Source organism: Schistocerca nitens, chromosome 3, assembly GCF_023898315.1.
Source record: "Schistocerca nitens isolate TAMUIC-IGC-003100 chromosome 3, iqSchNite1.1, whole genome shotgun sequence".
In the NCBI taxonomy this organism is placed as follows: domain Eukaryota; kingdom Metazoa; phylum Arthropoda; class Insecta; order Orthoptera; family Acrididae; genus Schistocerca; species Schistocerca nitens.
In genome coordinates, this window is record NC_064616.1 from 330,198,786 (window position 1) to 330,225,357 (window position 26,572).

At 41.7% G+C, this 26,572-nt stretch overlaps 1 protein-coding gene across 2 annotated transcripts in view; it reads left to right on the forward strand.

Moving 5' to 3' along the window:
- Positions 1-26,572, forward strand: part of LOC126248293 (uncharacterized) — a 289,514-nt gene that overhangs the window by 246,575 nt on the left and 16,367 nt on the right. For both annotated transcript variants that reach the window (XM_049949155.1, XM_049949156.1), the window contains exons 19-20: positions 18,639-19,705; positions 19,782-19,976. In XM_049949155.1, the coding sequence (XP_049805112.1) occupies positions 18,639-19,705; positions 19,782-19,976 (1,262 nt within the window). The remainder of the gene's footprint in view (positions 1-18,638; positions 19,706-19,781; positions 19,977-26,572) is intronic.

Below are 26,572 nucleotides of genomic sequence, written 5' to 3' on the forward strand. Positions count from 1 at the left end.
TTTCGCTGGTCGCCAGCTTGTGAAATTGTTTTCCACCCTTAAGACCATGTTGCACTCTGTGTCCTGCTTAGTGATGTACCAGCTAGGCCTCCACTTGGTCCTTGCCACGGATGCTTCACAATATGGGTTGGGGTGGTGCTAGCTCTTAGATATCCCGATGGCTCTGAGCAGTCTATTGCTTATGCCTTAGAAACACTGATTCCTGCTCAAACTAGGTACTCTCAAATAGAAAAGGAAGTTTTGGCCATTGTACATGCTGTGGAGAAATTCCGTGTTTTTCACGATGGTACCAGATAAAGTGGCACATCGCATTCAGCGTTGGGCTGTTTTCCTAGCATGTTACAACTATGAGATTCATTTCTGCCCTACAAATGAATACGCAAATGCCGATGCCTTTGTCCCACCTGCCAGCAAGTCCAGAACCAGGATTTGATCAGGAGCAATTGCTTTGTTTCCACGTTCATGTTGCCATACAGCAAATGTTTAATGATTTACCTGTAACTGCCACATAGATTGCAAAGCATGTAGCTTCAGATCCCGTTTTGTGAAAGGTCGTAACATTGGTAAAACATTGTTGGCCAGACTCATCACCTTCTCATGCATCCAACCCCCTACATAATTATTACATCTTTCAGCATCATTTCTCTGTTGTGGATGGTGTTCCACTTTTAGACGCAGATCACATGGCCCCTCAGGTAGTGGTTTCCTCAGTGCGTTGTTTGGAGGTTCTCCATTTATTACATGCAGATCATTGGAGCGTATCATGCACTAAAACATTGCCCCATTGACAAGTGTTTGGCCCGACCTGGCCAGTGATGTTACCCGCCTGGCTGCCTCCTGTTCATAGTGGGTGATGCATCAAGCAGCTTCCTGGACACAGTCATCTCCTTGGCTGGCGCTGGCGCATAGAGGGGACCACATACATGTGGATTTCACTGGCCCCTTCCTCAATGCTTGTTGGCTGTTGCTCATTGATGCATATTCTCATTTTCCATATGTCGTTCACTGTGTTTTTTCACATCTACAGCTGCCACCATTGCAGCCTTGTCCAAAAAATTTTCGCCCAAAGGCTTGCCCACGATATCAGTGTCCAATAATGGTCCACCATTTTCATTGCACGAGTTTGCAGCATTTTGTGATTCCTGTGGTATTTGTCACATCCTTGCCCTGCTGTTCCACCTACAGTCTAACAGTAAGGTGGAATGCCTAGTGTGAACATCTGAAGCAACAGTTACTCTATTGCCTCAAACATCATCGTCAGGGATTCCATCACACGATCCTGAGCAACCCTTGATACCAGCATCATGAACACTGTCACCAGAGCTGATGCCCGAGGTTGGCAAGGAAACAGCCCCGGCATTGCTGGTGTTGTCATATGGTCTGACACAGAAAGGTGTGTGCAGAATGTGTCAGCGCCCGAAGAACTTCAAACCGTACATTCCCGTTAGAGCAGGCCACCTTTGTCAGAGGCCAGTAGATGAGGAGTAAAGCATGGACATCTCAAGAATCCATGATCTCCTTAAGAGAGGAGAAATGTAGTGACGTGCCCACGTACTTTCAAAAGGCCGCAAGTGCGACAGTGCTACGTCATCTGCAGAGTGTGCCTCAAGTGTGTGTGTGTGTGTGTGTGTGTGTGTGTGTGTGTGTGTGTGTGTGTGCGTGCGTGCGTGCGCGCGCGCGCATTTTAGAGATCACAGTCTGAGCCCGCCACTGACACCAGTCTTTAAGGCTAGCTGAGCTATGCTCAGCCTCAGTTCTCTGTGGGTATTGCTACAGCTCGTTGTGTACATAATTGCTTCTTGCTGAATGTTACTTAAATACTGTGTTCAGGTTATTAATGCTTTTGTGAAAAAGGTTGATGAATCTAAACCGGGTGAAGGGTTTAGGATGCTGGACACCTAGGAAGGATTTTTTTCTTTTTTAGATTTCCCATAAACAGAGTGGTTTAGTGTGCTCATGGCAGTGCTGCAGATTTGTTTAAAGATGATACTTTCATTTTAGAGGTATTAGTGGGTTAGGATACAGTTGGTCCTGGTTACCAGGAAGGAGGTTGTTTCTTTATAATCAGCCTAGTGTTGGGAGGATAGTATTCCATGGCAGAGACTAAGTGTGTTTGGGATATTTGTGTTGAGTGATCCAACATGTGGGTGACAAGAATGTGTGGTATGGAAATGAGCATTTGGCGTCATTGGCCGGGAGGCCCCTTACGAGGCAGGTCCGGCCGCCTTGGTGCAGGTATTATTACATTCGACGCCACATTGGGCTACCTGCGCACCGGATGGGGATGAAATGACGATGAAGACAACACGACATCCGTGCCCTGAGCAGAGGAAATCCCCGCCCCAGCCGTTAATTGAATCCGGGCCCGTAGGACGGCAATCCGTCACGCTGACCACTCAGCTATCGAGGCGGACAAGAGCATGTGGTTAAAGGACAGAAACTGTGGAAAACTAGCAGAGATAATGCCTAATCGATTTGATGTAGGAGATTAAAATGCAGGCAATAGATTGAAGGTTTTGATGTAAAATAGGAGAAATTATTTTAGTGGGAGTGCAGTAGTCGGCCATAATGGAGTGCCATGGGTAATTTAGCATTTAGATTATGGAATCATTGAAAAAGTATGTATTAGGGGTGGGAGAGTGAGATGGAAGACAGAGTTGGGGGAGGAGTTTTGGAAGGACTTAAGAATTTGAGTAGATTGACAGTTATTCTTATAGCAGAGCTTGTAAGTGGATGCCCTTCGCTATGTAATATCTGTAATTTGTAACAACAGTGATGGAGCCTTTGTTTGTAGTAAGAATAATATATTCAAGATTAGTTTTGGTATTTTAAATGGCAGTCTTTTATGCAGTTATGACATTGATCTAATTGAAGACAGATCTAGTAAAAAATGGTGAGGTGCAGTTGAAGTTCTGGAACGTAGAAGGTTGGTAGGAAAAGGTTAGGTGAAAGCGAATGAGTATCACAGCTCAATCAGGACACATTCATTATTGTATTTTTGGGTTGGTGAAGAGCCTGCCCGTAGTGTAGCCTCTGTTTCTACAACTTCCATCGCCTCAATCTGCATTATGTATGCCCTCCTTTTGCCTCTACCCACCCTCTTCCCTCCCTGCCTTCAACACATTTTACCCTCTATCCTCCACTTCAGCCTCACACTTCTCTTGTTACTTTCCCAGTCTACCCTAGCTCACCCATTGAAACGTTGCCTTTATTTCTTTATGTCTTACTTTTATGTTACTTTGTACATTTTTTCTCAAAGTTTCTCCTAGTGGTCTCGTATTCTGTTCCATCCTGTGCTTTCCTGCACAAGTACCTGGAACCTCCACTAAATTACTTCTGTGTTGAGGTAGTAATAAAGTTGTAATTATCATGTTGGAAAAAATCAAGTTGCAAGTGTGAAACTTGGTGATGGTGCTATTTCTTCTCTTTGTATTCACCCTCGAATGGGACACATTTTTCTGAGTGATGGGTGACTTATTGGAGACCTTGGTTGTTTAAGTCTGCATTTTGGCTGTTCAGTTAACATTCCACCTTGAAAATCACATTGCTGTTATTCTGGAAATGCCTACCACAGGATGGTTCCTTTACATGAGGAAAGAGGAAGAATTCACTGGGTGCCATGTCAGGTGAACATGGAGATGGAGCAAACTTTAATATCACAAAGAAACAGTGTTCTTTGTAGAATAAGCTGAGGCATTGTCGTGGAGAAAAAACAACCTCTCGGACAGCTTTTCAGCCTCCCATAACCTCATCAGAAGACATCAGTAATATGCTCCTATGATGGTTTGCTCCTTGAAAGCATGCTGTGTGAGAACTGGCTTGTATGATGTTTTGCTCCTTAGAAGCATGCTGTATTACAACCACACCATCGCAATCCCAAAAAATACTAATCATCACCTTGCCTGATGTCAGTTTCGACTTGGCCTTTATCAGTGACGATGACTACGTGTTTCCACTGCCTGCTTCACTCCTTTGTCTCGGGGTCACAATGATATACCCAGCACTCGTCCATAGTGACTAAGTGGTTAAAGTTGTTAAAAGTTGTTATCTGGATTGGCCTGATACAACTTAACATTTCCGCTACTGCCTAGATCCTGGAGTGTATTCGAACAGGTGCGAACAGTAGCGACCTTTGTCATGTTCAAAATGTTGTGCAAGGTGTTGAACTCAACCATGTCTCATTTTCACTTTTTCTATTATCACCTTGATTGTGGTGTGTCACTCTTTTAGCTTAGGGGCCTACGTTTCTATTCAGATTCAAGCTTCTTCACAAGGAGATGGTCTACCCTTCATTAATCATAATTCAGACTTGTTTGACCATGCCATAAACATCTGTGCCACCTAACTACTGTGTTATATGTTGGTGCATTGTTGCCATACACATCCACCAACTCGTCATGGATTATTGTAGCATTGTTTATATACAGAAAACAAATTGCTTTATGATACTCCACTTCATCAGTGTGCTGCATCATCTTGTTTTGCATCCTCTAGCAACATGCTACTGTACTGTGGTGCAGGGGTTTCAATGTGTATCAAGACTGCAGGTATATGTTCCTACAAACAGATGAGTGAATTAAACAACTTTATTTTTTAGGTGATAGTTAAATCTTTAAGTATTCTCCAAACTTTTGTGTTAATTGGGCCGTGTACTATATCTACACTTTGTATTCTGTACTTGGATAAGGTTAGGGCACCTTATTAGTTTCTGCTGTTGTTTGTAGTAATACATGTGTGTTTAGTAAAGTATTATAGTCATCAGTTTCATTTACTGTAAAATTTCCTTTAATTTATGTCTATGGTCACAAATTTTTTGTCATCAGACTACTGGTTTCAGTCTATAATGACAATCTTCAGATCTGCAGCAAAATATGGGAAAACATAAATACACTAGCAGATTGTCTACAGCTTAAAACAATAAAACAGACCATAATGAAAAGTACTACTGACATACATCTACATTTGTGTGCTTTCAGTATGAAGAGGCATACCTATTTTATAAAAACATGTCCTAATGTACTGCAGCCATAGTGGCATTGTCAAATGTTAAACCCAAAATCAGCACCAGCATTGTCTCATATATATATATATATATAACAGCATATGCAAGAGTCATCTTGTCAGCAGAACTACTGTTTAAAACAAAATGCCGTACAGTAGCCACAAGATGTTTGTGTTGCAAGTTCACAAGATGTCGCTAGTGTAGGCATACACATACTCTTCAATCATCAATTGAACAACGTAAAATAAAGAGGGATGCAATTGGTAAAGTCCGTAATGAGCTTATAAGAGGCATTACAGCAATAAAAAGCGACGAAATAAAACAACGATGAAAGTTAGATTGTTACAAAGGGGAACAGTCAAGAGAGACAGTAACTGACATATGCTCAAGTGCCAACGTTATAAATAATGATGTAAATAATAAACAACTTACAGCATGCACAGAATAATACAAAAACCATAAAACAAAAAGCTAAATACGCCACACTGAAAGAAAACAGATTGCCACACATAATCTGTGCCCTCTGTTAGCGCAAATGCCAGAACACAGCATAGGGGTGAACTGGTTAGAGGAACATGACCGCCATAAGGCCCCTCTTATCCTGCAGCATGCTGTTGCAAGAAAAGAATGATAAAACTCCATACTAGTGCATGGAAAAAATTATCTAGTTAATGAAGTATATCGTATAAAGAGGAGGAACAAGAAAACACTAGAGTTATGCACATAAAGTAAGAAAACAAAGTAAATATCTAAGACACTCTATACTAGGTGAGAAAGAAATTGGTAGGAGGGAGCTTTGAACACAGCTCGCCTGCTTTGCAGTCCAACACCATGATGCTATCGCTCTTACACACCGCTCTATGTTGCAGTTCTTGTGCTTGGACCATTGACTGTTTCTATTTTGCCTTTTTTTCCACAGTTCAGTACACCTTCTTCGTGCTTTCATGCTTGATCTGTGTTCAGTTTTTGACCACCTGTCCACTGGGCTCTCTTTCGACTAAATCTGAGGGGGACGATGGGGAGTTTCCCTTGTTCGGTAAAGTTTTGAGAATGCATTTTATTTACTCCATTTCCCCAGAACGGGGAAGACTGAAAGGAACGATACAGTTGGAATTACAAGACAGTGAAATAGTGGCCAACGGGTATGACATTCTGTCTCTCGACTACCGTCACTCCAACAACCATAACAAATCTGACACAGCCTTTGTTATATTGGCTGGGGAACCACTAGATGTATTATCAACCCTGAACCTCACCTATTTACATGATACCCTAAAATCGGACCTTCTCCATTCATTGAATGAGCTTGTAGCATCACAAGAGGGTTGAATTACCACTGAGAAAATCTTGAAACATGCATGACATAATCACAATGAGCAACACCACATCTTTATAACCTCAGACATCTTGGTTTCTGGTAGTGTAGTGGTCCTGGTTTTGCTTTGTGTAGCCAACATCTACCTCAGGTAGAAAAACGTCCACCCTGTGAACTCCCAGTGCATCAACTACCAGTGGATTGGGTGAATTGTAACAAGTAATGATTAATTAAGTAAGAATAAAATAAGCAGTTAATTTTATTGTGAAACGTTTGCTGAGGGATTTGTGAAGATGGGAGAGTATAATAATGTTACTGTACTAGTCGGTAAGATACACACACACACACACACACACACACACACACACAGTAAAGAAAGAACGAAAATCATTCCTAAGAAATTTAATGGCAAACTGTCCCTGCAAATAGAAAAATGTTTTAGAAAATCTGATGTCAGATGTGGCTTCCAGGTTAACAACACCCTAAAACTGTGAGTAAAACATAAACTGAAAAGGATGTATGACAAATTTGACGGTTCTGGAGTATACAGGATTGATTGCAGTAACTGTGACACATATTGCATCCGTCGAACAGGCCACTCTTTTAACTTAAGGTTTAAGGAATATTCACAGCCATGAAACAAAACTGCTTCGCAACAGCATTTATCTGAAACTGGTCATTCTGTAGGGAACATTGAGAATAGTATGCAAATTCTCTACAGGGTGGAAAAAGGTAATGCAGAGATTCCCTTGTAAGAATAACTGCACTTCATGGACTTGTGTGTCGATCTGAACCATCCTTGATGGACATATCGTAATTCTCGTTTTGTAGCACAAGTGTAGCTCACCCATTGACATCAATACACTCATTGTGGATATTCTTGATGGTAATGCCGCCTGGAGGGAAGGAATTCACATCATTCTTCCTCCCCTTCTCAACATGTTGAATGTACATGACTCATTCCTACAATAAAGTCGTATCACAGTAGCGATCTCCTTTGCACTTACGAACACATGTACCACAAAATCTTAGCAAAATGCAATATAATCACACAATTTAACAAAATGTAATGTAAAAACACTACAATAAGATAGTAATACAATTATGTATTGTACTTGTTTCATGTATCCTGCCCTGTTGACATCTGTTTTCGTGATCTGAGTACATATGGCACTTTGTTTACATCCTGCTTGTCACCTACTGTTTTTGTCCTTTGCTGGCACAGACACTGGCACTAGTAGCAAAGCATCCACAGTTTCCTTAAAAGGCTTGCCATCACAGGCGGCCACTGGTGGCCATCCCATGCAGATGCCATTGGCGAAAGTTTCGAAGTGTAGTGTGATGCTGTTCTGGTGCCATGACATGTATCCAAGTATTACATACAGGGCTATAGCAGTATTAGCTTTTTTCACCTATTTCCAGACATCTCATATTGTCTTTGCAAACTTATTCATGACTCCCCTTTTTCCCAATTTTAGGCTCAATCACTTCAAAAGGTGACAGCATTTTTCTACTGTGTGCTACCTCGTACAGTGAAAGCCCAACATTGTTATGTACTTCAGAATTATATGCAGCTACTATGTAAGATAGATAAAGGCCCCAAGCATTGTGATGGCTATTGACACAATAAATTATCATCTTGCCATCATTAAAATAGACTCATTGCATTCTTCAGTTTCATTCTAGGGTGGAAAGGGTTTGGTTGTAAGCTTCCAGATCAACAGTACATGGAATAGCTGCTTAATCAACTCAGACATTATTGTCAGGATTGCAACCATTCCACCATGTAAAAAGTTATCTATGATGGTTAACACTTGTGCCTACTGCCTGTGTTAGGCTGAATGAACCAAAAATGTCCATTCCCACCAGTTCAAATTGCTTGGATGCCTGTGGTAATCTATGCAGCAGTACTCAATGACTGAGATCAGCACATTGTGTGCACAATATACAATTCTTCCCATACTGGTCGATTTCTTCTCTCCTTGTCCTCCACCAGTTTAGTTCAGCTATTTGTCTGTCAGTCATCCTTCACCCTCCATGACCTGCTTAATATGTCATTGTGTGCTTCCCTCAACATTTCATCCTTCAAAGCTGCAAATATAATAACATGTGGCCCGTACTTCACCACCCTACACAATATTCCCTCGTACCTCGCGAATTGTGGCTGCATCATAAATAACTGGCAGTGTGCATCAGCTGTCCGTGTTTGTTGCCACTTGGCAAGGTTTCTACCAGTCGCTCATATGACCCCAGGTCCTTCAGCTCAATGCTGTTGACATTCCTATGTTTCCTGTGGGGCTTGTGTGCTATCTCATAATATAATTCAGCCTACTTTAATGCCCAATGGCGTAATCTACTTGAAGGACCTTGCAGTCCTAGTAACAACTTTAACACCAAAGGTCTTTTATAACTTCGAATTTCCTACCATTTAGGTAACAATGAAAATAGGTAATACAATAAATGGCTCTCAACATCTCTCTCTCTCTCTCTCTCTCTCTCTCTCTCTCTCTCTCTCCCTCCCTCCATGGTTGAGTAATTGTGTGTGGCTTTCTTCAGATGACTCAACACATATGCTACAGGGTGTTCTTTGCCATCTATGTCCTAACTTAAAATACGTCCAGTTGTGTCACAGGATAGGAGAAATTCTTTCTCGTAATTTGGAAATATTAATAGCGGGCTAGTCGTCAATGCCTGTTTCTATTTCTCAAATGTGGCCTGACAGTCGGTTGACCGCTGAAATTTCACACCTTCTTTTTTCAACATCGGTCTGGCAATTTCAGTAAGCCCTTTGACAAAGCTTCCATGATAACTACACAGTCCTAAAAATGATTGAAGTTAGTTTTTTGTGGTAAGAAGTCACAGACAGTACTTATCAGCCTGTTTGTTTGTGCCAGCTTCGCCAATCACATGACCTAGATAGTTTACTTCAGTGAGTGCTAAATGACAGTTTTCAGTACGTAATGTTAAATGTGCCAAACGCAACCTGTTAAACACTTCCCCCAGTTGTTGTGCATACACCTCTAGCCCTTAAGAAAAGAGAATAATAACATATGAACAGGCCACACACTGCCGTGGTTTTAATCTCCTCAACAGTCCAGCCAATAACCTCAGGAATGTGGCTGGCTCATTCTTAAGCCCAAATGCCATCAGTCAGCAGGAATAGTGACCCCATGGAACAGTAAACACAGTCTTCAGCCGGTCTCCTGGAACCACTTCCAATTGGTGATATGCACTCTTTAAATGCATCATGGAGAAATATTTACCTTGACCTAAGCTTTCCAAAGTCTCTCTTATGTTCAGCTTAGGATATGCATCCATGATTGTTCTGGCATTTAGATACCAGTAATCACCACAGAACCTGTATTTCTTCATTCCACCTTATGATTCCATTGGAACAATGACAACAGCTTCTCTCCATGGACAGCCACTGTCCTCAGTAATGCCATGATCCTACTGCTAACTAATGAATTCTTCCATTGGAAGTTTTATGTGCCTGGGTATTCGGTATGGCTTTTTGTAGACTGTTGGGCTATTCCCTGCTGGCATTTTATGCTGAGTGACAGGTGTCACTAGTAATTGTCCACTAGGCTTGAGCAGATCTGTGAATTGTATCAACAAAGTTTCCGTGGCTGACTTATCCTTTCATTTCAAATGTTCCACATTCTCACATGTTGTAGGTGCATTGACAGTTTTCTTGTGGCACAGGTATCCACTCAACCTATCCAAGTCATCCTGATCTAAGATTTCCAAATTGCCAGTCAGTAACCCTTCTGGTAAATGTACTTCGTCAGAGCGAAAATTATCTACACTCACTGGAAACATGTAATCTTCATCTATATCTCCTGCACACATGCCATGTTTCTACACACAAAACATTGCAAAGTATCCAGTTTGCCATTGTGCTCCAACAGCTCTAGAACACACAATAAATCATTCGGTAGTTCAGTACCCACACTCACCCAGAGTAATTTTCCCATACCTCTAGGTTCTTTATTCTGTGAATTGTGCTTTAATGAACATGTACACAGCTTATTTGATTTGACCATCACAATCAAGAAACCTTGCGACAGTGTATCATTTGCAGTGGTCGTTCTGAGCAGGAACAATTTCCCACTGAGCTCAGCAGCATGCAGTGAAAGGTCAATTTTTGCGTAATGCTTATTCAGAAAATCCAGCCCAAGGATTGTGCAGCACCTCTCACTGACACAGGCTAGTACTTCCATATACTCCTGAAAATTCCTTGCTCCAATGCAGGAATTGAGCAGTGCTGAGCCCATTGGTGCCACATCATATCCTTTACTCCATGTAACGTATATCCTGATAAGGTCCAGACTAGTTACCAACACATGAGCCTCTGTGTCCATTAAAAACATATGTTCTGTTCAATTCACCATGCACAGCGGGCGGTACTCTTCCAGGGAACATTGTCTGGTGGCTGAGGAATTCCATTTGAGTTTAATGAATGTTTATTTGAGCTGTTCTCTTTGCTCTCCATTCTGACAGTCTCACACCAGGTGCCTAGCCAACCTACATTTATAACATTGCTGTCGGCGACACTGTTTCCAAATGTGACCTGTACATCCATGACTGTAGGTCCTTACCTCTGAGAAAAAAATGCTCCATCCAAGTTGTTTTGTCCTCCTCCTTAAGCATTAATGGATTTTCTATCAATACTCTCCTTGACGTATTGACTGGAAGTTCCCCAAAAATACATCTGGCACCCTGTGTTCTGCCTGTTGCAGAATAATTTTATCCACCTCTTCACTCTGCATCAACTCTGATGTTTGTGCATTGATTTTCCTGATTTTATTCAAGACTGCCTCCACCAATTCATTTCATTTCTGAGGCATTCCATTAAGTTGTTCCCTGAAGAATATGGCACAGATCTGTTTGCGGTAATGGTGGTAGTCTGTTCTAAAGTTGTTCAAATGTGTGCACCTTATTTAACCCCTCATGGTATGTTTCATACATCTTTGCATTGCCTACTAATCATAATGTAGCCATATGCAAATGTACATCGTCTGCCCAGTTACCCAAACTAGTAGCAGCTTCTAGATTGTCAGTAAAGGCTGACACATTCTCAGTTGGTTTGTCCAAAAAAAGAGTTATTAAACAAGCTGCAATAGGATCCACAAAAGGAACAAGTATACTGAATGAATTTTGTCTCCGCCATTCCAGCTTGTCTATGCTCACTGTCTGCTGTTAAAGTATCTACGTGCCTTTGTAATGTGAGTTCAGCAATATGTTTCATCAAAACTTCGACCGCTTTTTGCATCGTATTGCTTGTGTACTTAGCATTTTTGCAACCTCTAACAATACAATATACACCTCAAACCGAGGAAATCTACCACAAGCACTCTGACAGAGGTACAATAAAATAACACTGATGTGCTTCATGCCCATAATGCCAGCAAGTGCCCTACAGAGCTGGCACTGCCTTAATACACAGTAATTCATGACCTGCTAAATTACAATTCTAGCATCTAACTGGCTGTAAATAGTATTCTCTACAATCCACTTTAAAAATATGACAAGTCTGCAGGTTCCTCTGGTTTCATGAATTACACCTTGAGATTTCTGTGCACATTCCATCTATTTACCATGGACATGATCAAAAGAAAACAAAAAGTCAACGAAAATAAAAAGTCGCATACCAAGACCATATTCCTGAGCTGCAAACTGTGACTACATGGTCCTGGACTGTGCTCCAGATACCAGTTAAAATTTACAGACATCATGGCAGTAGGCCTCTATGGAGAGTGGTGGAACACAATAGTCTGAATTCAGGATGTTGATAGTCCTCTACCTTGGGCAGGGTAGCAGTGGAGGGGTGGTGGACATCAGCAAGTTGTCTGTGTTCTCGTAAAAACATCATTGCCAAAACATTCATTGATTATTCAACAACAACAACAACAACAATCATAGTGATAGCGGAAGGAGTCAATGCCCTCAGTGTGTAAACTGTATACAACCTGCAAGAAGGCACAGCTTGCAGTGTTGGGTGGCCACTGGTGATGAGAGCAGCATGTGTCAGCTTGTAATTCAGACTAGGGACTGCACAGCAGCCTGGGGCACAACACACAAATGAGCACAGAATCACCTTGTGGCCCCAGGATGGATGCTTCTGTTCCCAGTGGCAGCAGTGGCTGCTCAATGAGCAGAAGCAGGCAGCACAGAGTTTGCATGCACAGGCAATGGCAGTCGAATGGCTGCACAGCCCTGGGCTCGAACTGTAGACCTCCTGGATAGGTGGCTGGCAGCAGCTACATTAGACAGCCAGGTGGCCCATCAGTTGCAGGATGCTGAAGTCCACAGCATTGGAATTGGCACCAGCAACGGCAGAATCTGAAGAGGGTGGCTGGTTGAGGCATGTAGACTCCTAGGCTCGTGTACCAATATACAATATAGGTCGTCGTCTCCCCCCTCCCCCCTCCCCACCATCAGTTGCAGGATGCTGAAGTCCATGGCATTGGAATTGGCACCAGCAACGGCAGAATCTGAAGAGGGTGGCTGGTTGAGGCACGTAGACGCCTAGGCTCGTGTACCAATATACAATATAGGTCGTCGTCTCCCCCCTCCCCACCATCAGTTGCAGGATGCTGAAGTCCATGGCATTGGAATTGGCACCAGCAACGGCAGAATCTGAAGAGGGTGGCTGGTTGAGGCACGTAGACGCCTAGGCTCGTGTACCAATATACAATATAGGTCGTCCCCCCCCCCCCCCCCCCCTCCAGATTGGTGGCTGGCACACTGTGACACCCTTGACTAAAAATGATGTGTACTTATAACGGTCTTGGCCCATCATTGTTTTCTACAGCGTTGTTTTTAGTCAGGTAAGCCACAACATTTCCATGGCTCAGCTGTGAAGTAACTGGGCCACCAATGCTGCAATGACTCCGCCTTCTTGCTGCATTGGTGATATTGGTCTCTCAGTTGCACTTAGTAGTGTGCTAGGGTCCTGGCTGGCAGTTCTTGTAGTATCAGCAAGCAGCCCATGATGTAATAACATTTGGTCAGCCTGTGGTCTGACCCACTTCAGCAGCCTCTTACATTTTCTGGGACAGGTGTCTTAACTCTACTCAGCTGCGCCCAATCAATTACTGTCGGCGCAACATTTCAAATATTTGTAGAGTAATGACATGGTTCTTAAAATCATAAATTCCATCTGAAATTTTATTTTTCAAAAATGTATCAATGCATATTTAAAATTATTCACTTGCAAACTGTGTGCACTCAACACGGGTTAAGATTGACTTGCCACTGTTCGGTTGCTGGTTGACTTAATGAAGTGCTGTGAAAGCTCTCAAAAATACAAATTTAGAGTACAAATTGTTTCAGTTTATCATACCAAGATTTCCTTTACCTGTTTTTGCAATAAAAGAGTATAACAATCTCAAAAATTAATCTGTGATTCAGCAAAATATTAAATTAATTTTAGTGTCACCTTACTACAGCATGTAAACAATGTTAAGAATGGCCATTATCATTTCTTACATCACACTGCCATGTAAATTCATGTGAATAATGGTAAGGAACACAACTTAGCATTATTTACTTGCTTAAATAATTATCCACATTTACCTAATGAGTAACAACTTCTGAAGTGTACTTTCATTGAGGAACACATTCAGGATCTTTATCTTAGTCCTAGTTATCCACATCACCCTCGGACATCTACAGATCATCCCAGAAAATCATTTGACTGGCAAGAAAACCACACACATTGCCACTACTGTCAACCATGTTTTGGCACTTAGCACTGTTTACATGAGAAATTTGTCATTCATAAGAATCTGAAATTATTGTTACCACTGCAGGTCCTTGGTTTATTGTGCAACTATCAACTAATATGGATAAAACAAATCATGTTCCATATTTTACATGCAGTAACTCTGTTTGTCATTGATTGTCCCTTACCGTTGTATACTGCTGAGGTCTTCAGTTGTACCAGGCTGCTTTGATTTTATTTTCTCTGTTTTTGTTCTTGTAAATAATATAAAAATGTACGCACTCAAACTGCGTCTCTTTTTCATGGCACTGAGGTACCCACTTGTTATTATTACACATTGTTGTTTCCTTAAGTGGATACTTCTTTAAATGTGTCCCAAAATTAGTTTAAATGAGCTACAGAAAGTAGATTGTTATTCCTCTAATGTTTTGTTCCTCATTTCTCGTTTGGTTTACTTATGTCCAAAAAAAAAAAAAAAATAAATAAATAAAATAAAATAAAAATAAACATGCAATTGTATTTTTTTAAACTCTTTGGTATGCGTGCAGTTTTGTAGTTTACGGTAATTTTGCCTTTAAATATATTGTTTGGCAGAAATGATTCGAGAGACCTAGCTGTTTTATATAGTGTTTTCCCTGTCTCTTCCTGTTATCACAGTTTCTGCTTACTTATCAGATGGAAAGACTGTGCTGTATGCTTAAGAGGTCTTACCTTGTCTTTAATATTGTAATATTTGTGATATTTTTGTGACACACACACACACACACAAACACACACACACACACACACACACACACACAAAGTTAAGTTTGTATGAATGTAAACCCTCTGTGGATTATGCAGCGTACATGTCGCCGTATTTGCTATCAATACATATGAAATTTCTGTACCCGACTTTACACACTGTGCTCCTTTTACTACACAAATGCATGAAATTGACCCTTTTAAGAAAACCCACCAATAGCAGACAGTGTTTCCATATGGGGATAATACCACATGTTGGATTTCTGCTTATCTACCGTCGTGGTCTATCATGCATACAATTGTGCTATTCAAAAACGTAAGTCCAGTTTCATTATTTGAATGAACAATTGTTAAACTTTGAATTCCGTTGTTACTTATGCTTGTTACTTTTTGGTGAGCGATAAGCACACCTCCAATTGTGTCAGAATGATCATAGTAGAAAGGTCTTGTCCTCTTAGCCAACATGGATTTGGCTTTGTATGGATTAAGATCTACCTCCTGTATGACCTCAGTCAGTCTTACCTAAGTAGTTTTCTTCAGTAATAGGTGATGCCTAAGGAAACTCTAATGACAGTATTGCCTGATACCTGTACAATGTGTGCAAAGTCAGTTCTCATCTGTACCACTGACAGGTAACTTTGACAAATTGCACATTGGTGATATCAAAATCAGTGATAGCTGAGGTCATCCTGTTAATGCATTAATATCTCCAGCAGTGAACAGTTCAGTGTCTGAGAGATTGAGCTAGCCACTCCAATTTTAATTCCAAAGAGTATGATTTGAGATGCTTTTGGGAAGTGTGTTGTTCGAAGTACTAATCAGAAGCTTGCTGCACTGGAACAGCTCTGCTGAAGTAATGGCATTTAATTCCTGTGGAGCTCATACACATCATCACATATTTCTGAATTTGCTCAACTCGTGCTTGGGTCAATTACGTAACTGTACTCGTACTGCAGTGATCTGACACATTTATTTAAACATCTCAAATTTATGGGAGTTCCTTATCTGTTTATGTATTCTCATGTTTTGTTTGTGCCATACTATGTGTTATTTACTTTTGTTAGGTTTCATCTAACATTGTTAGGTTTCATCTAACACAACATACAACTTTTTGAAACTACATTACTTTTGTGATTTTTCTTAACTTTTTGGAAGCCACTGGGGTAATTTAAACACTTTTGAATAACTCAGGATCTTATTTGTAAATGTAATGGATTGATATTTTTAGAAAAATAATCATAAATTAAATTCATGCAGATTTATATACATACAGGTCAGCTGGATGAGGTTCCCCAGATTTGAACTCACTCCATACTCAGTTTCTGTGTTTCCAAGTCGCAGAATTTTTACTCAGTAGTGTGCTAGTGATAGTGGGTGGTTAAACAATTACCCTTTTGGTACTGAAGGCACACATTTGAAGTGTGAGTCGCTGAAATAATCTTGACTCATGACATTTGTCATTTAATCTGAAATATTAGGAGTTTTGTTCACCAGTATCTTCAAGATTTTAATGAGTTCTCCAACTGTTAATGAGGTCTGTACACATTAATGTGGCTCCAGAGTTGCCATAGACTCACAAAGAGCTGTGGTAGAGGTCTATTATCTGTTTGGTACTAACAGCTGTCCCATAATTACATGTTGAACCAAGGAGAATCTGTGTCAATAACACCATAGATCTGTAAGCCTATACCATTCATGCATAATTTCAGACACAGAGACAGCCATAATTTTGGGTAATTAGGTGGATAATGGTAGAGAAAGGTTGGACTTGGAAAAAGTAAATGCTTTCAGGAGTCAAGAGAATTGGCTTTGCAACTTGCCAGTAGCTTGTGGATTTTGTCTCATGCTTTTAAAAAGCAATCTGTGCCGTTGGTACTACCCTGTTGAATGAGCACATGTCCCTGACATTTGAACAAATGACAGAGGAATTGGCTGACTGATGATCTAAATGTATCCTACACTGTTCAACGTTTCCTCTAAAAACATCAGAGATGTACAGTCATTGTAATTTATTGTTCAGCACCCTGTGATGCCACAAGTTGTCCTTGTATGATGCAGCTGTTGCTGCTTGATGAACACCTCTATCCAGCTCTCGTGGCCACCACATGCAGGAACAACCATCACTGATGTTAATGCAGAATCGGTACTCAACATTAAACACAATTTGATTCTATTTATTTCTCTGGTCCTCTCCACTCCCTTTCCACACTATGGGCTATGCACGGTGATGAGATTTTGGAGGAATCCCAGTTTTTAAAAATTAAAAAGATATATCCTGATCATCTTAGCCGACAATATTTATCCCTATTTGCTTCAAAGTTGCTGTGCAGTCAGCAGTGGCTGCTTGTCTGATGTGCAGGAGTTAGTCTGTTTGCTACTGCCTTCCATAAAAAAGACCATAACATGTTCTTCCTCAAACTACTAGCACCCAGCATAGATACACAACTGACCCATCATGTCCAACTGCTGGACAGTTCTTCAGAAGGACCATCTAGTTACCCAGTGCCCATATGATCTCAATTTAACTCAGTTGCTTGCACAAATTTTCCTAGCACAATGTTCAGAACACCAGGTAACTGTTTCGGCAAGTTAGTATGCAGTTTCTAATCCATCCACAACCTGGTGACCTGAATCATTCCTTTCTATTAGTACCCCATACAAATACATTATTTAAATCTTAACTTCAGATATGTTACTTTTTCGTTTATGACCAGTGTTCTTTCAAAGTACCAAGTATTTGAAAATACATGTGAGAAGCTTGGGTGTTGACATAAGTCATGCAGGAAGCCTGTGACCGCTATGTAAACACTGCGCACATCCTATATCACTGCTTTATTAAGTCACAAAAATCTGCAGATGTTTTGTTGTTAAAAACTGCATTTGTTGATGCGTTTCAAGCATAACCCATCATCAGAACATCATATGAAACATCGTAATACATAGTATTGTGTCACATACTTACATTCTTGACAGTTGAGCACCAATATTGAGAAGGTAATTATATGGCACAAAGCTACATATTAAGGCATTTTATACAATGTTCTGATGACGAGCTATTCCCAATCGTGTCAGTAAATACAATTTTCAACCAATGATATGTTGATTTTAGTGCTGTAGTAAAGCATGGCTGTAACATGTTCTCAGAATGTCCATGTGAAAAGACAGGAAGAATGATTCCGATTTCAGTGGTTGCATATGTTGTAACAAAAGACTGGCCTGTCTTTAGCAGATAACATCTCCAAAACATTTTGTATTTGTGGGTAGAAATAAACAGAAAAAGGAACTGCAGTGAACACAACAGTCCTTACAGAATTTTTCATTTTTCAGTGTGTCCTCTTTATTACATGCAGTGGGGATTGATTCTGATTCATGGACAGTTGTGCCAAGTTTTCTTTCTTTATGCTACAAAATGAAATTCATTATTTATTGTAGTTGTCATCTGTGACATGCTAGGATTGTTATACTGTGTACATTATTATCAGGCCTCATTGCAGCTGCAGTTTGATAAGTGATTTCCTTTTCCACATCATTGAAATATGCCATTATTATTATTATTATTATTATTATTATTATTATCTTAAAATAAGTAGGGCTGTCTGATTAAGTCTCACAGATGAGTAGCTCAGTTTATGAAGAGAAGAGACATTAATAGCTATAATAAAGTAGCAGAATATTTTTCAAGACTTGAAAACCGAATATGACATCATTCATTACTTTTTTACATTTAATAATACTTTCAGGCTGAGTGGCTTTTGTCTCTCTCTCTTCCTTGTTTCGTGGAAAAATGAGTTTATTTGAATGATTTCAGCAGACAGAATTTTGGAGACTAATTTCATTATTTGTTGTAGCCGTCACAGTCACCCAAAGTTATATCAATGGAATGAAAAATGGGATTGTTATACTGAAGTTGCAACAGATGAGGACAATGATGCTAATGAAAAAAGTGATGATACAATAGTTAATGAAGATGACGATTCCATTGATGAGAGACCAGTCCTGCTAGTTAAAGAAGATAATGAAGATATTATGATTGATCCAAAGGAAGAAGGAGAATACGGAGGAGGAGAAGACAGATTAGCAGAAGATGGAATATCAGAAGATGAAATATCAGAGGACGGAATATCAGAGGACGGATTAGGAGAGGACGGATTAGGAGAGGACGGATTAGGAGAGGACGGATTAGGAGAGGACGGATTAGGAGAGGACGGATTAGAAGAGGACGGTGTAGAAGAGGACGGCGTAGGAGAGGACGGCGTAGAAGAGGACGGCATAGAAGAGGACGGCGTAGAAGAGGACGGCGTAGAAGAGGACGGCGTAGAAGAGGACGGCGTAGAAGAGGACGGCGTAGAAGGAGAGGACGGCGTAGAAGGAGAGGACGGCGTAGAAGGAGAGGACGGCGTGGAAGGAGAGGACGGCGTGGAAGGAGAGGACGGCGTGGAAGGAGAGGACGGCGTGGAAGGAGAGGACGGCGTGGAAGGAGAGGACGGCGTGGAAGGAGAGGACGGCGTGGAAGGAGAGGACGGCGTGGAAGGAGAGGACGGCGTGGAAGGAGAGGACGGCGTAGGAGGAGAGGACGGCGTAGGAGGAGAGGACGGCGTAGAAGGAGAGGACGAAGTAGAAGGAGAGGACGGCGTAGTAGGAGAGGACGAAATAGAAGAAGATGGAGTTGGAGAGGACGGAGTTGGAGAGGACGGGGTTGGAGAGGACGGGGTTGGAGAGGACAGAGCAGTAGAAGATGGAGAAGGGGAAAATACAGAAGGAAAAAATGGAGTATTAAATGATGTGCTTGCAAGTTTATCGAGTTGCTCTAGTACCGAGTCATTGAACAATCTTCCTATTGCATTTAAAACAGTGACAGATGTACAGGCAGAAGACAATTGTGGGCGTCAGGAGACTGATAGAATTTTGGAAGCAGGTAAGATTTTCACCTGTACATTTTGCTAAATATAATTTGCAAAATGTAGTGTGTAATCTTTAAACTTTACTTTTAGGCTCAGCAACAGAATGTATTGTACCAGAAGACATAAATACAGAACAAGATTCTTTGATAAGCACGGATGCCAGTTTTATGACTGCAGAAAGTAGTTTTCAGGCTCAGGAATTAAGTTTTCTGAGTCCTGATGTTCCAACCATGCGTGCAGGTGCCAATTCTCTGGTAGCAGTGGAGAAACGTGTCCTTCATGAAGGTGAGAAATTTACATGTATGCTGTTTCCTACATTTCTGAAATTTGTACTAATTGAGACAGTACAAATACTTGAGGATATATGAAAACTGCTGATTACTGGCAAGACATGTTTTGGTATTATCTGTAACATTATGTGAGTCGTGTCAAACAGTGAATTTGTATTATGCAAAGGTGCTCAAAAGATCAAGGTAACAGAGCATTTTTGAAGAAACTCCATTCTGTGGCTCATGTACCAAAAATAAATAGATAAAAAGGAATGAGAGCAGGTAACCACTCTCCTATAGGTGAATTGTGGATGATCAAGGACAGACACTAGCAGTTGCACAATTAAGAGGACTTGATGTTGGTGGGAAGAATCCAGACCACATCTCTATTGAAGCAAATGTTGAGATCAGTGGTGTTCTAATGAGTGCCATGCATTTACAAATGTGTTGCAGTGACCATTCATTGGGGCAGGCAGCCACTTAATTGCCATACCCACAGGGGAATGGTTACAACCAGTAGTTAGAGAGATACTGATGTATAACCGGAGAGAGAGAGAGAGAGAGAGAGAGAGAGAGTGTGTGTGTGTGTGTGTGTGTGTGTGTGTGTGTGTGTGTTAGGTGATCCACAGAGGCATTCCTCCACGCTTCAGATAAGCAAATCAGCCTGTTCATTTTGCTTAGGAAGTAGTGCATGCCATGTCCATAACATTTTGTAAGCTACGTGAATCTTCTAATCTCCACATTAGAATAGTGGTGTTTGGATTTAGTGAAACCAGGGTTAATGAGCTGAGGGATGGTCACTACTGCCAACTGTCTATAAGTGTAACTTCTGAGCATACTTCACCAATCACTGTTCATTGCGATTGTGTGTCACACAGAGAAAAAGATTTTGGTTTAACTGCTCAAATATGAAAATGGGGCAAACTTCTACACAAAAATTCCATAAGGTATACTATTTATCAATAGGGTGGGATGAGACTGAATGGTTGTTGAGCCAGAGCACTCACTGAACCTCACTTATATTAGGCCTGCTCAGGTATGCAAGGCTTTGCCTGAGATGCAGTACAACCAGGGAGTACCAGTATAGACTAATCTTATAAGATCAGAGTTCAAAGTCATCTTGTCAACAGTATTACATAATAGTAACAGAATATAACTGGTTTTCCAGGATATACATATCATTAAAAATAGGGTAGAAGGTATCATTAATCAAAAAGCACTAGAAGATGCAGCGAGTAAGTTAAAATCGGTTAAAAAGTGCTGTAATTGTACTCTACTGACACATTGAAGGAAGTACCACATCCCATATGTTGCAAGACAGTAGAACAGTAGAAAGGGGGGGGGGGGGGGAGAGCACAACTGGCACTCTGCCACCATACCCACATTCATTTCAGTTTACCAGAATACTTAATACAAGATTTTTTTCAGCTGAAGTACGTACATACATTCCAAACCCATTATTCTTCTATAAATGTCAGTGTTTTGGCTATACTGAACTTTGGCATTTAATGGACAGGCTATGTTACTGAAAATGTGCTAAAGTTGGAACACGGTATAACTCTCCTGCCTGTTGCATTAACCATTCAGACGAGCACCCAGTGTATAGTTGGAACTGCCTTGTCTGTGTTGAGGAGCAGTAGATAGAAGAAATTGAGTCAGCAGTATGAATACCATGTGGAGAACTAAAGAAATTGTACAATACATAACAGCCTTGTTATCAATCTTCCTGCTTTGAAGAAGTTGGTCTTCAAAGCAAATTCAAGAACACAGACAGGTTGTTCTGGAACTAAAACAAACAAGTCAATCTCAAGGCATGCCATGTGCCGATGAGATGAATGGCTGTTAAGTTGAAACAATCGTTATCAGGCAACCTCTGGGGAACCTGCCCCACCTCAGTTGTATAGGGCTTACAGAAGCATGCAGGGCTCTGTCTAGGTGGACTTTCAGTTCCCTAGCAGCTTGTTGGACTGAAATGGAACCCTTGAAATTTCCTCTTCTTCCTCCCAGTGCAATGGGGACGGGGGGAGGGGGGTCACTGGTAGGCACCAACATCCAATCTCACCAGAGGGCTCATGTAACCATTCCTCCTGACTCAGGGATTATACAGAATTTTTCAGTCAATGCATGCTGCTGGTCAAAATGTGTTTTTTGATTGTGTGATGATAAGAGGGCAACTTTGAGAAGTTTTTGCCTTTTTATAGTAAAAAATATTTAGAGGGCATCGCAGGTATGCTGAAATCAGTTAAATGATTATATAATGGAACACTGTTGGTTGAAAGTGCTAGTTCTCAACAAGCAACCAACCTCCAGATAGCTAAATGCCTTGGAATATGCCATAGAAACAGAGCTCCACAACATCTTCAACTACAGCGAAGGTGTTGTGTAATGTAGATATCTGGCAGACATTCCCAAGGAGGAATTGAGATGAGTGGGCTCAAGAAGGGGTGGTTGATGTGCAAAATGTATTTGAAAAGGTGGATGAGGATCTCGTAAAATCTGACTCCTTCATCCTTACCTTCAGTAGTGAAATTCCCAGAGCATATCAAGGCAAGTTTCCTTCGCCTAAGCATACGGCCCTGTGTCCCGAACCCAATGCGCTGTTTTAAATGCCAGCGCTTTGGACACACCACCTTAGGATGTAAGGATGAAGCCACTTGGGACAAATATGGCAAGGCTGCCCACGACAGAGTTGGTTACTCCTCTTCTCCAAAGTATGTAAATTGCTCTGGGGATCATTTTGTCTGGTACAGAGACTGTAATGTCTTCCTTGAAGAAAGGAACGTACACAAGATTGAAACATGAAAACACATCCCATATGGTGAGTCCAAGAAGATCTATAAGTCCTGCAGCCTCCCACATTGACTACATCTTTTGTATCGGCCCTTAAAAAGCCTATTTCGACAGACAGTGCTTCTACACAAATGGAGGTTGCCTGTGTCAGCACTAGTACCTGCGTATGTCAGTGCATTTGTCAAGTTGCAGTTGTTTCAGAGCCAATAGCACTCCCAAGAACATCAGATAAAGCCACAGTTGGCACCATTGCAGAGCTCCCGGTACCTCCAAAGGTAGATCCTGGTAAAAAATTTGACACTGCCTCCACTGCTGCTGCAGTAGCTCCTGTAAAGCCCTCCCAGGCCAAAAGATCAAATGGGAAGCTTCCTCCGTGTGTGAAGCCAGGCAGTTGAAGTCAGAACACATCGAAGTCATTTGACTTGACGGTTCTACTGCTCCTGTTTCAGAGCCGATGGACTGCGAGGTCTGCTCAGCAACCATCCTGCCCCAAAGCTGAGCCTCAATCTGTTGTGGGTTCCCCACCCCAATGGAAAGAGAGGGTGAAAGTACGACCCCTGTGATAAATGGCTTTCATACTACAGTGGAGCATAAATGGGTTCAGGACTCATGTGGAGGAACTGAAAATCCTGGCACAGCCAATAGCATGTGCTTTCTGTTTACAGAAAACACATTTCAAAGCTAGTGAGCCCTCTGTGCTTTGGGGCTATACCCTCCTCCAAAGGAATGACCTGACTGGGGAAAGAGCCAAGGGGGAGGATGCTGTGTTTGTTAGTAACATACACCACTCCTCTGCTCTCTCCTTGGTTACTGACCTACAGGCAGTAGCCGTTGCTGTTTGCTCCCTGTATTTACCTCCTCAGAGTGCAATAGGCTCTGATGCTCACAGGCCTTATTGCACAACTTCCCCGCCAGTTTCTCGTACTGGGTGGTTTCAGCGCCCATAATATATTACAGGGCTTAGGGGTCGAGTCTTGCAGAACCTCATGATGTCTCAGGAGCTGTGCATCTTCGGTAGAGGCAGTCCCACTCATTTCTCGGCTGCTATTGGATCATCTTCAGCAATTGACCTCTCTTTATGCTCTCCAGCACTTGCAGACTCAGCACAGTGGGAAGCAACTCACCACTGACTGGCCACTTTCCATTGTTGAACTGTCTGCTGGTTGGAGGATTGGTCGAACAGAAGCCACCTTAATGGATGGTGAGCAGGACTAAGTGGACACTGTTCAGTCAGGTGGGTGTGTCTGAACACAGCGTCCAGGAATGGGTGGACCACACCACATGAGTGATCCATCTTAGGAGGCAGCCTGTACCTTGGTGGACTAATGAGTGCCATTCAGCAATCCACGACAGGCTTGCAGCTCTTCGACAGTTTAAATGCCACCCAACAACAGACAACCTCACAGCCTTTTGAGTCATGAGAGCCAAGGCTCAACGTGTAATTAGTGAGAGCAAAAAAAGGTCGTGGCAAGCATTCCTTGACTCTTGTCAACCATTCCACTTGTTCTACAAAAGTATGGGAAGCCATCTGGAGTACCAGTAAACACAGTTGATTTCCAGTAGCAACAGTGCTAAAACAGAGGTGTCTCCAAACAATGCCCAGAGACATTGCTCAGATGATGGCAGATGGAGATGGCTGCAGCCAATGCCAGCCAAGTTACAATGTTTCATCACTACTGTGCGACTGCAGAGAGGGGCAAGTTTGACTCCAGATCCCACAATTCTGAGTCTTGCTAGTGCCCTTTCTCCATGTGCTTGCTGGAATTGGCACTGCCAGAGACTCATTATACTGTACCCAGTCCTAATCAAAAACAGTATTGCATACTTCAACATTTGCCAGCAGTGTCAAAGGAAATCCTTGAATGTTTTAAATTGATATGGCATACAGATCATTTCTCAGACTTGTGAGGAGAGGAAATTTTGATACCTCCCCTCAAACTAGGAATGGACCGCACATGTTCCGGAGTATCGCTTTAGCAAGCTGTGTAGGAAAGAGACTGGAGCAAATGATTAACCATTGTCTGGTCTGGTTGTTAGAGACCAGGCAACTCCTTAACTACTCTCATTGTGGATTCTGTAGATTCTGATCCACTGTTGACAACCTGATCGTGCTAGAGGCAGCTATTCAGCAAACTTTCACATGTCAACATCACTGTCTCAGTGTTTTCTTCGACATCAGTAAGGTGTACAATACTACTTGGAGTCACAGTATTCTACAGCAACTTCATCAACAGGATTTTCATGGCCACCTCCCCATCTTCATAAGATCTTTCCTATCTAAGTGTTTTATTAGGTCCCACGTTGGTGACATACTGTCAAATCATTTTGAGCACGAGAGTGGTGTCCCTGAGGGCTGTGTTATAAGTGATGCCCTCTTTGCCATAGCCATAAACAGTATCACGTCTATGGTACAGTGCTCCTTATTTGTGGATGATTTTGCTCTTTTCTGTTTCTCCTCCAGAGCTGCAACAGCAACTCATCAGTTGCAGCTTACAGTGCTGAGTTTAGAGGAGTGGGCTGTGAAGACAGGTTTTCAGTTTTCTCAAGATAAGTTTGTTTGTTCATTTTAATCATTCTCATTGTATTTTTAATTTACCTGACTTGCGTTTGAGGGATACCATTCTACATTTTAAGGACTCAGTGAGGTTTCTGGGCCTCATTTTTTACTCCAAATTGTTGTGGTTACCACACCTGTGAGACTTGAAAGCCAAAACCCAGAAGGCATTGAATATCATAAAATGCCTTAGCCACTGATCTTGGGAAACAGACAGGGCGTGTCTGCTCAAGTTTTAAAGGGCTTTCATGTGTCCATGCCTCGACCATGGGTGCACAGTGTATGGGTCAGCGAGGCCTTCCTACCTGAAGATTATTGACTTTCTCCATCATAGGGGATTAGGCCGGCCAGTGGGGCTTACAGGACCAGCCCCATACTCAGTGTCTGTGCCGAGGCCAGGGAACTGACACTTACCATCTGACGGAAACTCCTCATAGTGCATCAAGGTATATAAGTTCCTCATAGCTCCAACTTAACATGCAAATCATACTGTTTCTCGCCCATTTCTGGAATGCCTTTTCTCCAATCATAAATGAGCAACAATACCATATAGGACACGCGTGCAGCATGTGCTGGAGTCTCTTGGTGTGGAGCACACACAACCTCAAATCCAGGGTTTTAACCATCTGCTACCCAGGTCACTGCAGAGGTCCCAGAATAATTTTAGATTTGGTGCAGTACAGTAGAGATTGCAGTCCTGCATACGTTTTTAATACATTATTTTACGATATTTTAACTGAGCACCACAACTCCACATCTGTATTTACACATGGGTCCAGTGGGGGAACTCAATTGGTTTCTCTGTTGTGTTTCCTAATAATGTCCTCAAGGACTGACTGCCTTGAGACTTTCTTTCCTCAACATAGAATTATATGCGATCTTGGCAGGCACTGGAACAGGTGAGATGTGATTGGAGTGCTACAGTCCTTGTCAGTACTGATTCTCTGAGTGCCCTTCACTCTCTACAGAACTTGTACCCACAGATAAAGTAGTCCAGAATATCCAGGATGCCCTCTTCCAACTACAACAGCTGGGGAAGGAGGTGTCTTTCTGCTGGGTACCAGTGCACATGGGTATTGTGGGGAATGAGAAGGTGGATATAGCAAGCAAGGAGGCATGTTCTAAAGTCATTGGGGGAAGTGACAACTATTCAAGTTAGTTTGCAGAATCAATGAGACAGGGCACAGATCATTGTATTTTTGGAAAAATATCAAACAAGAATAATATTCAGGAAAAGGAAAAGCAAATTAAGGATTTGTTCAGTAAGT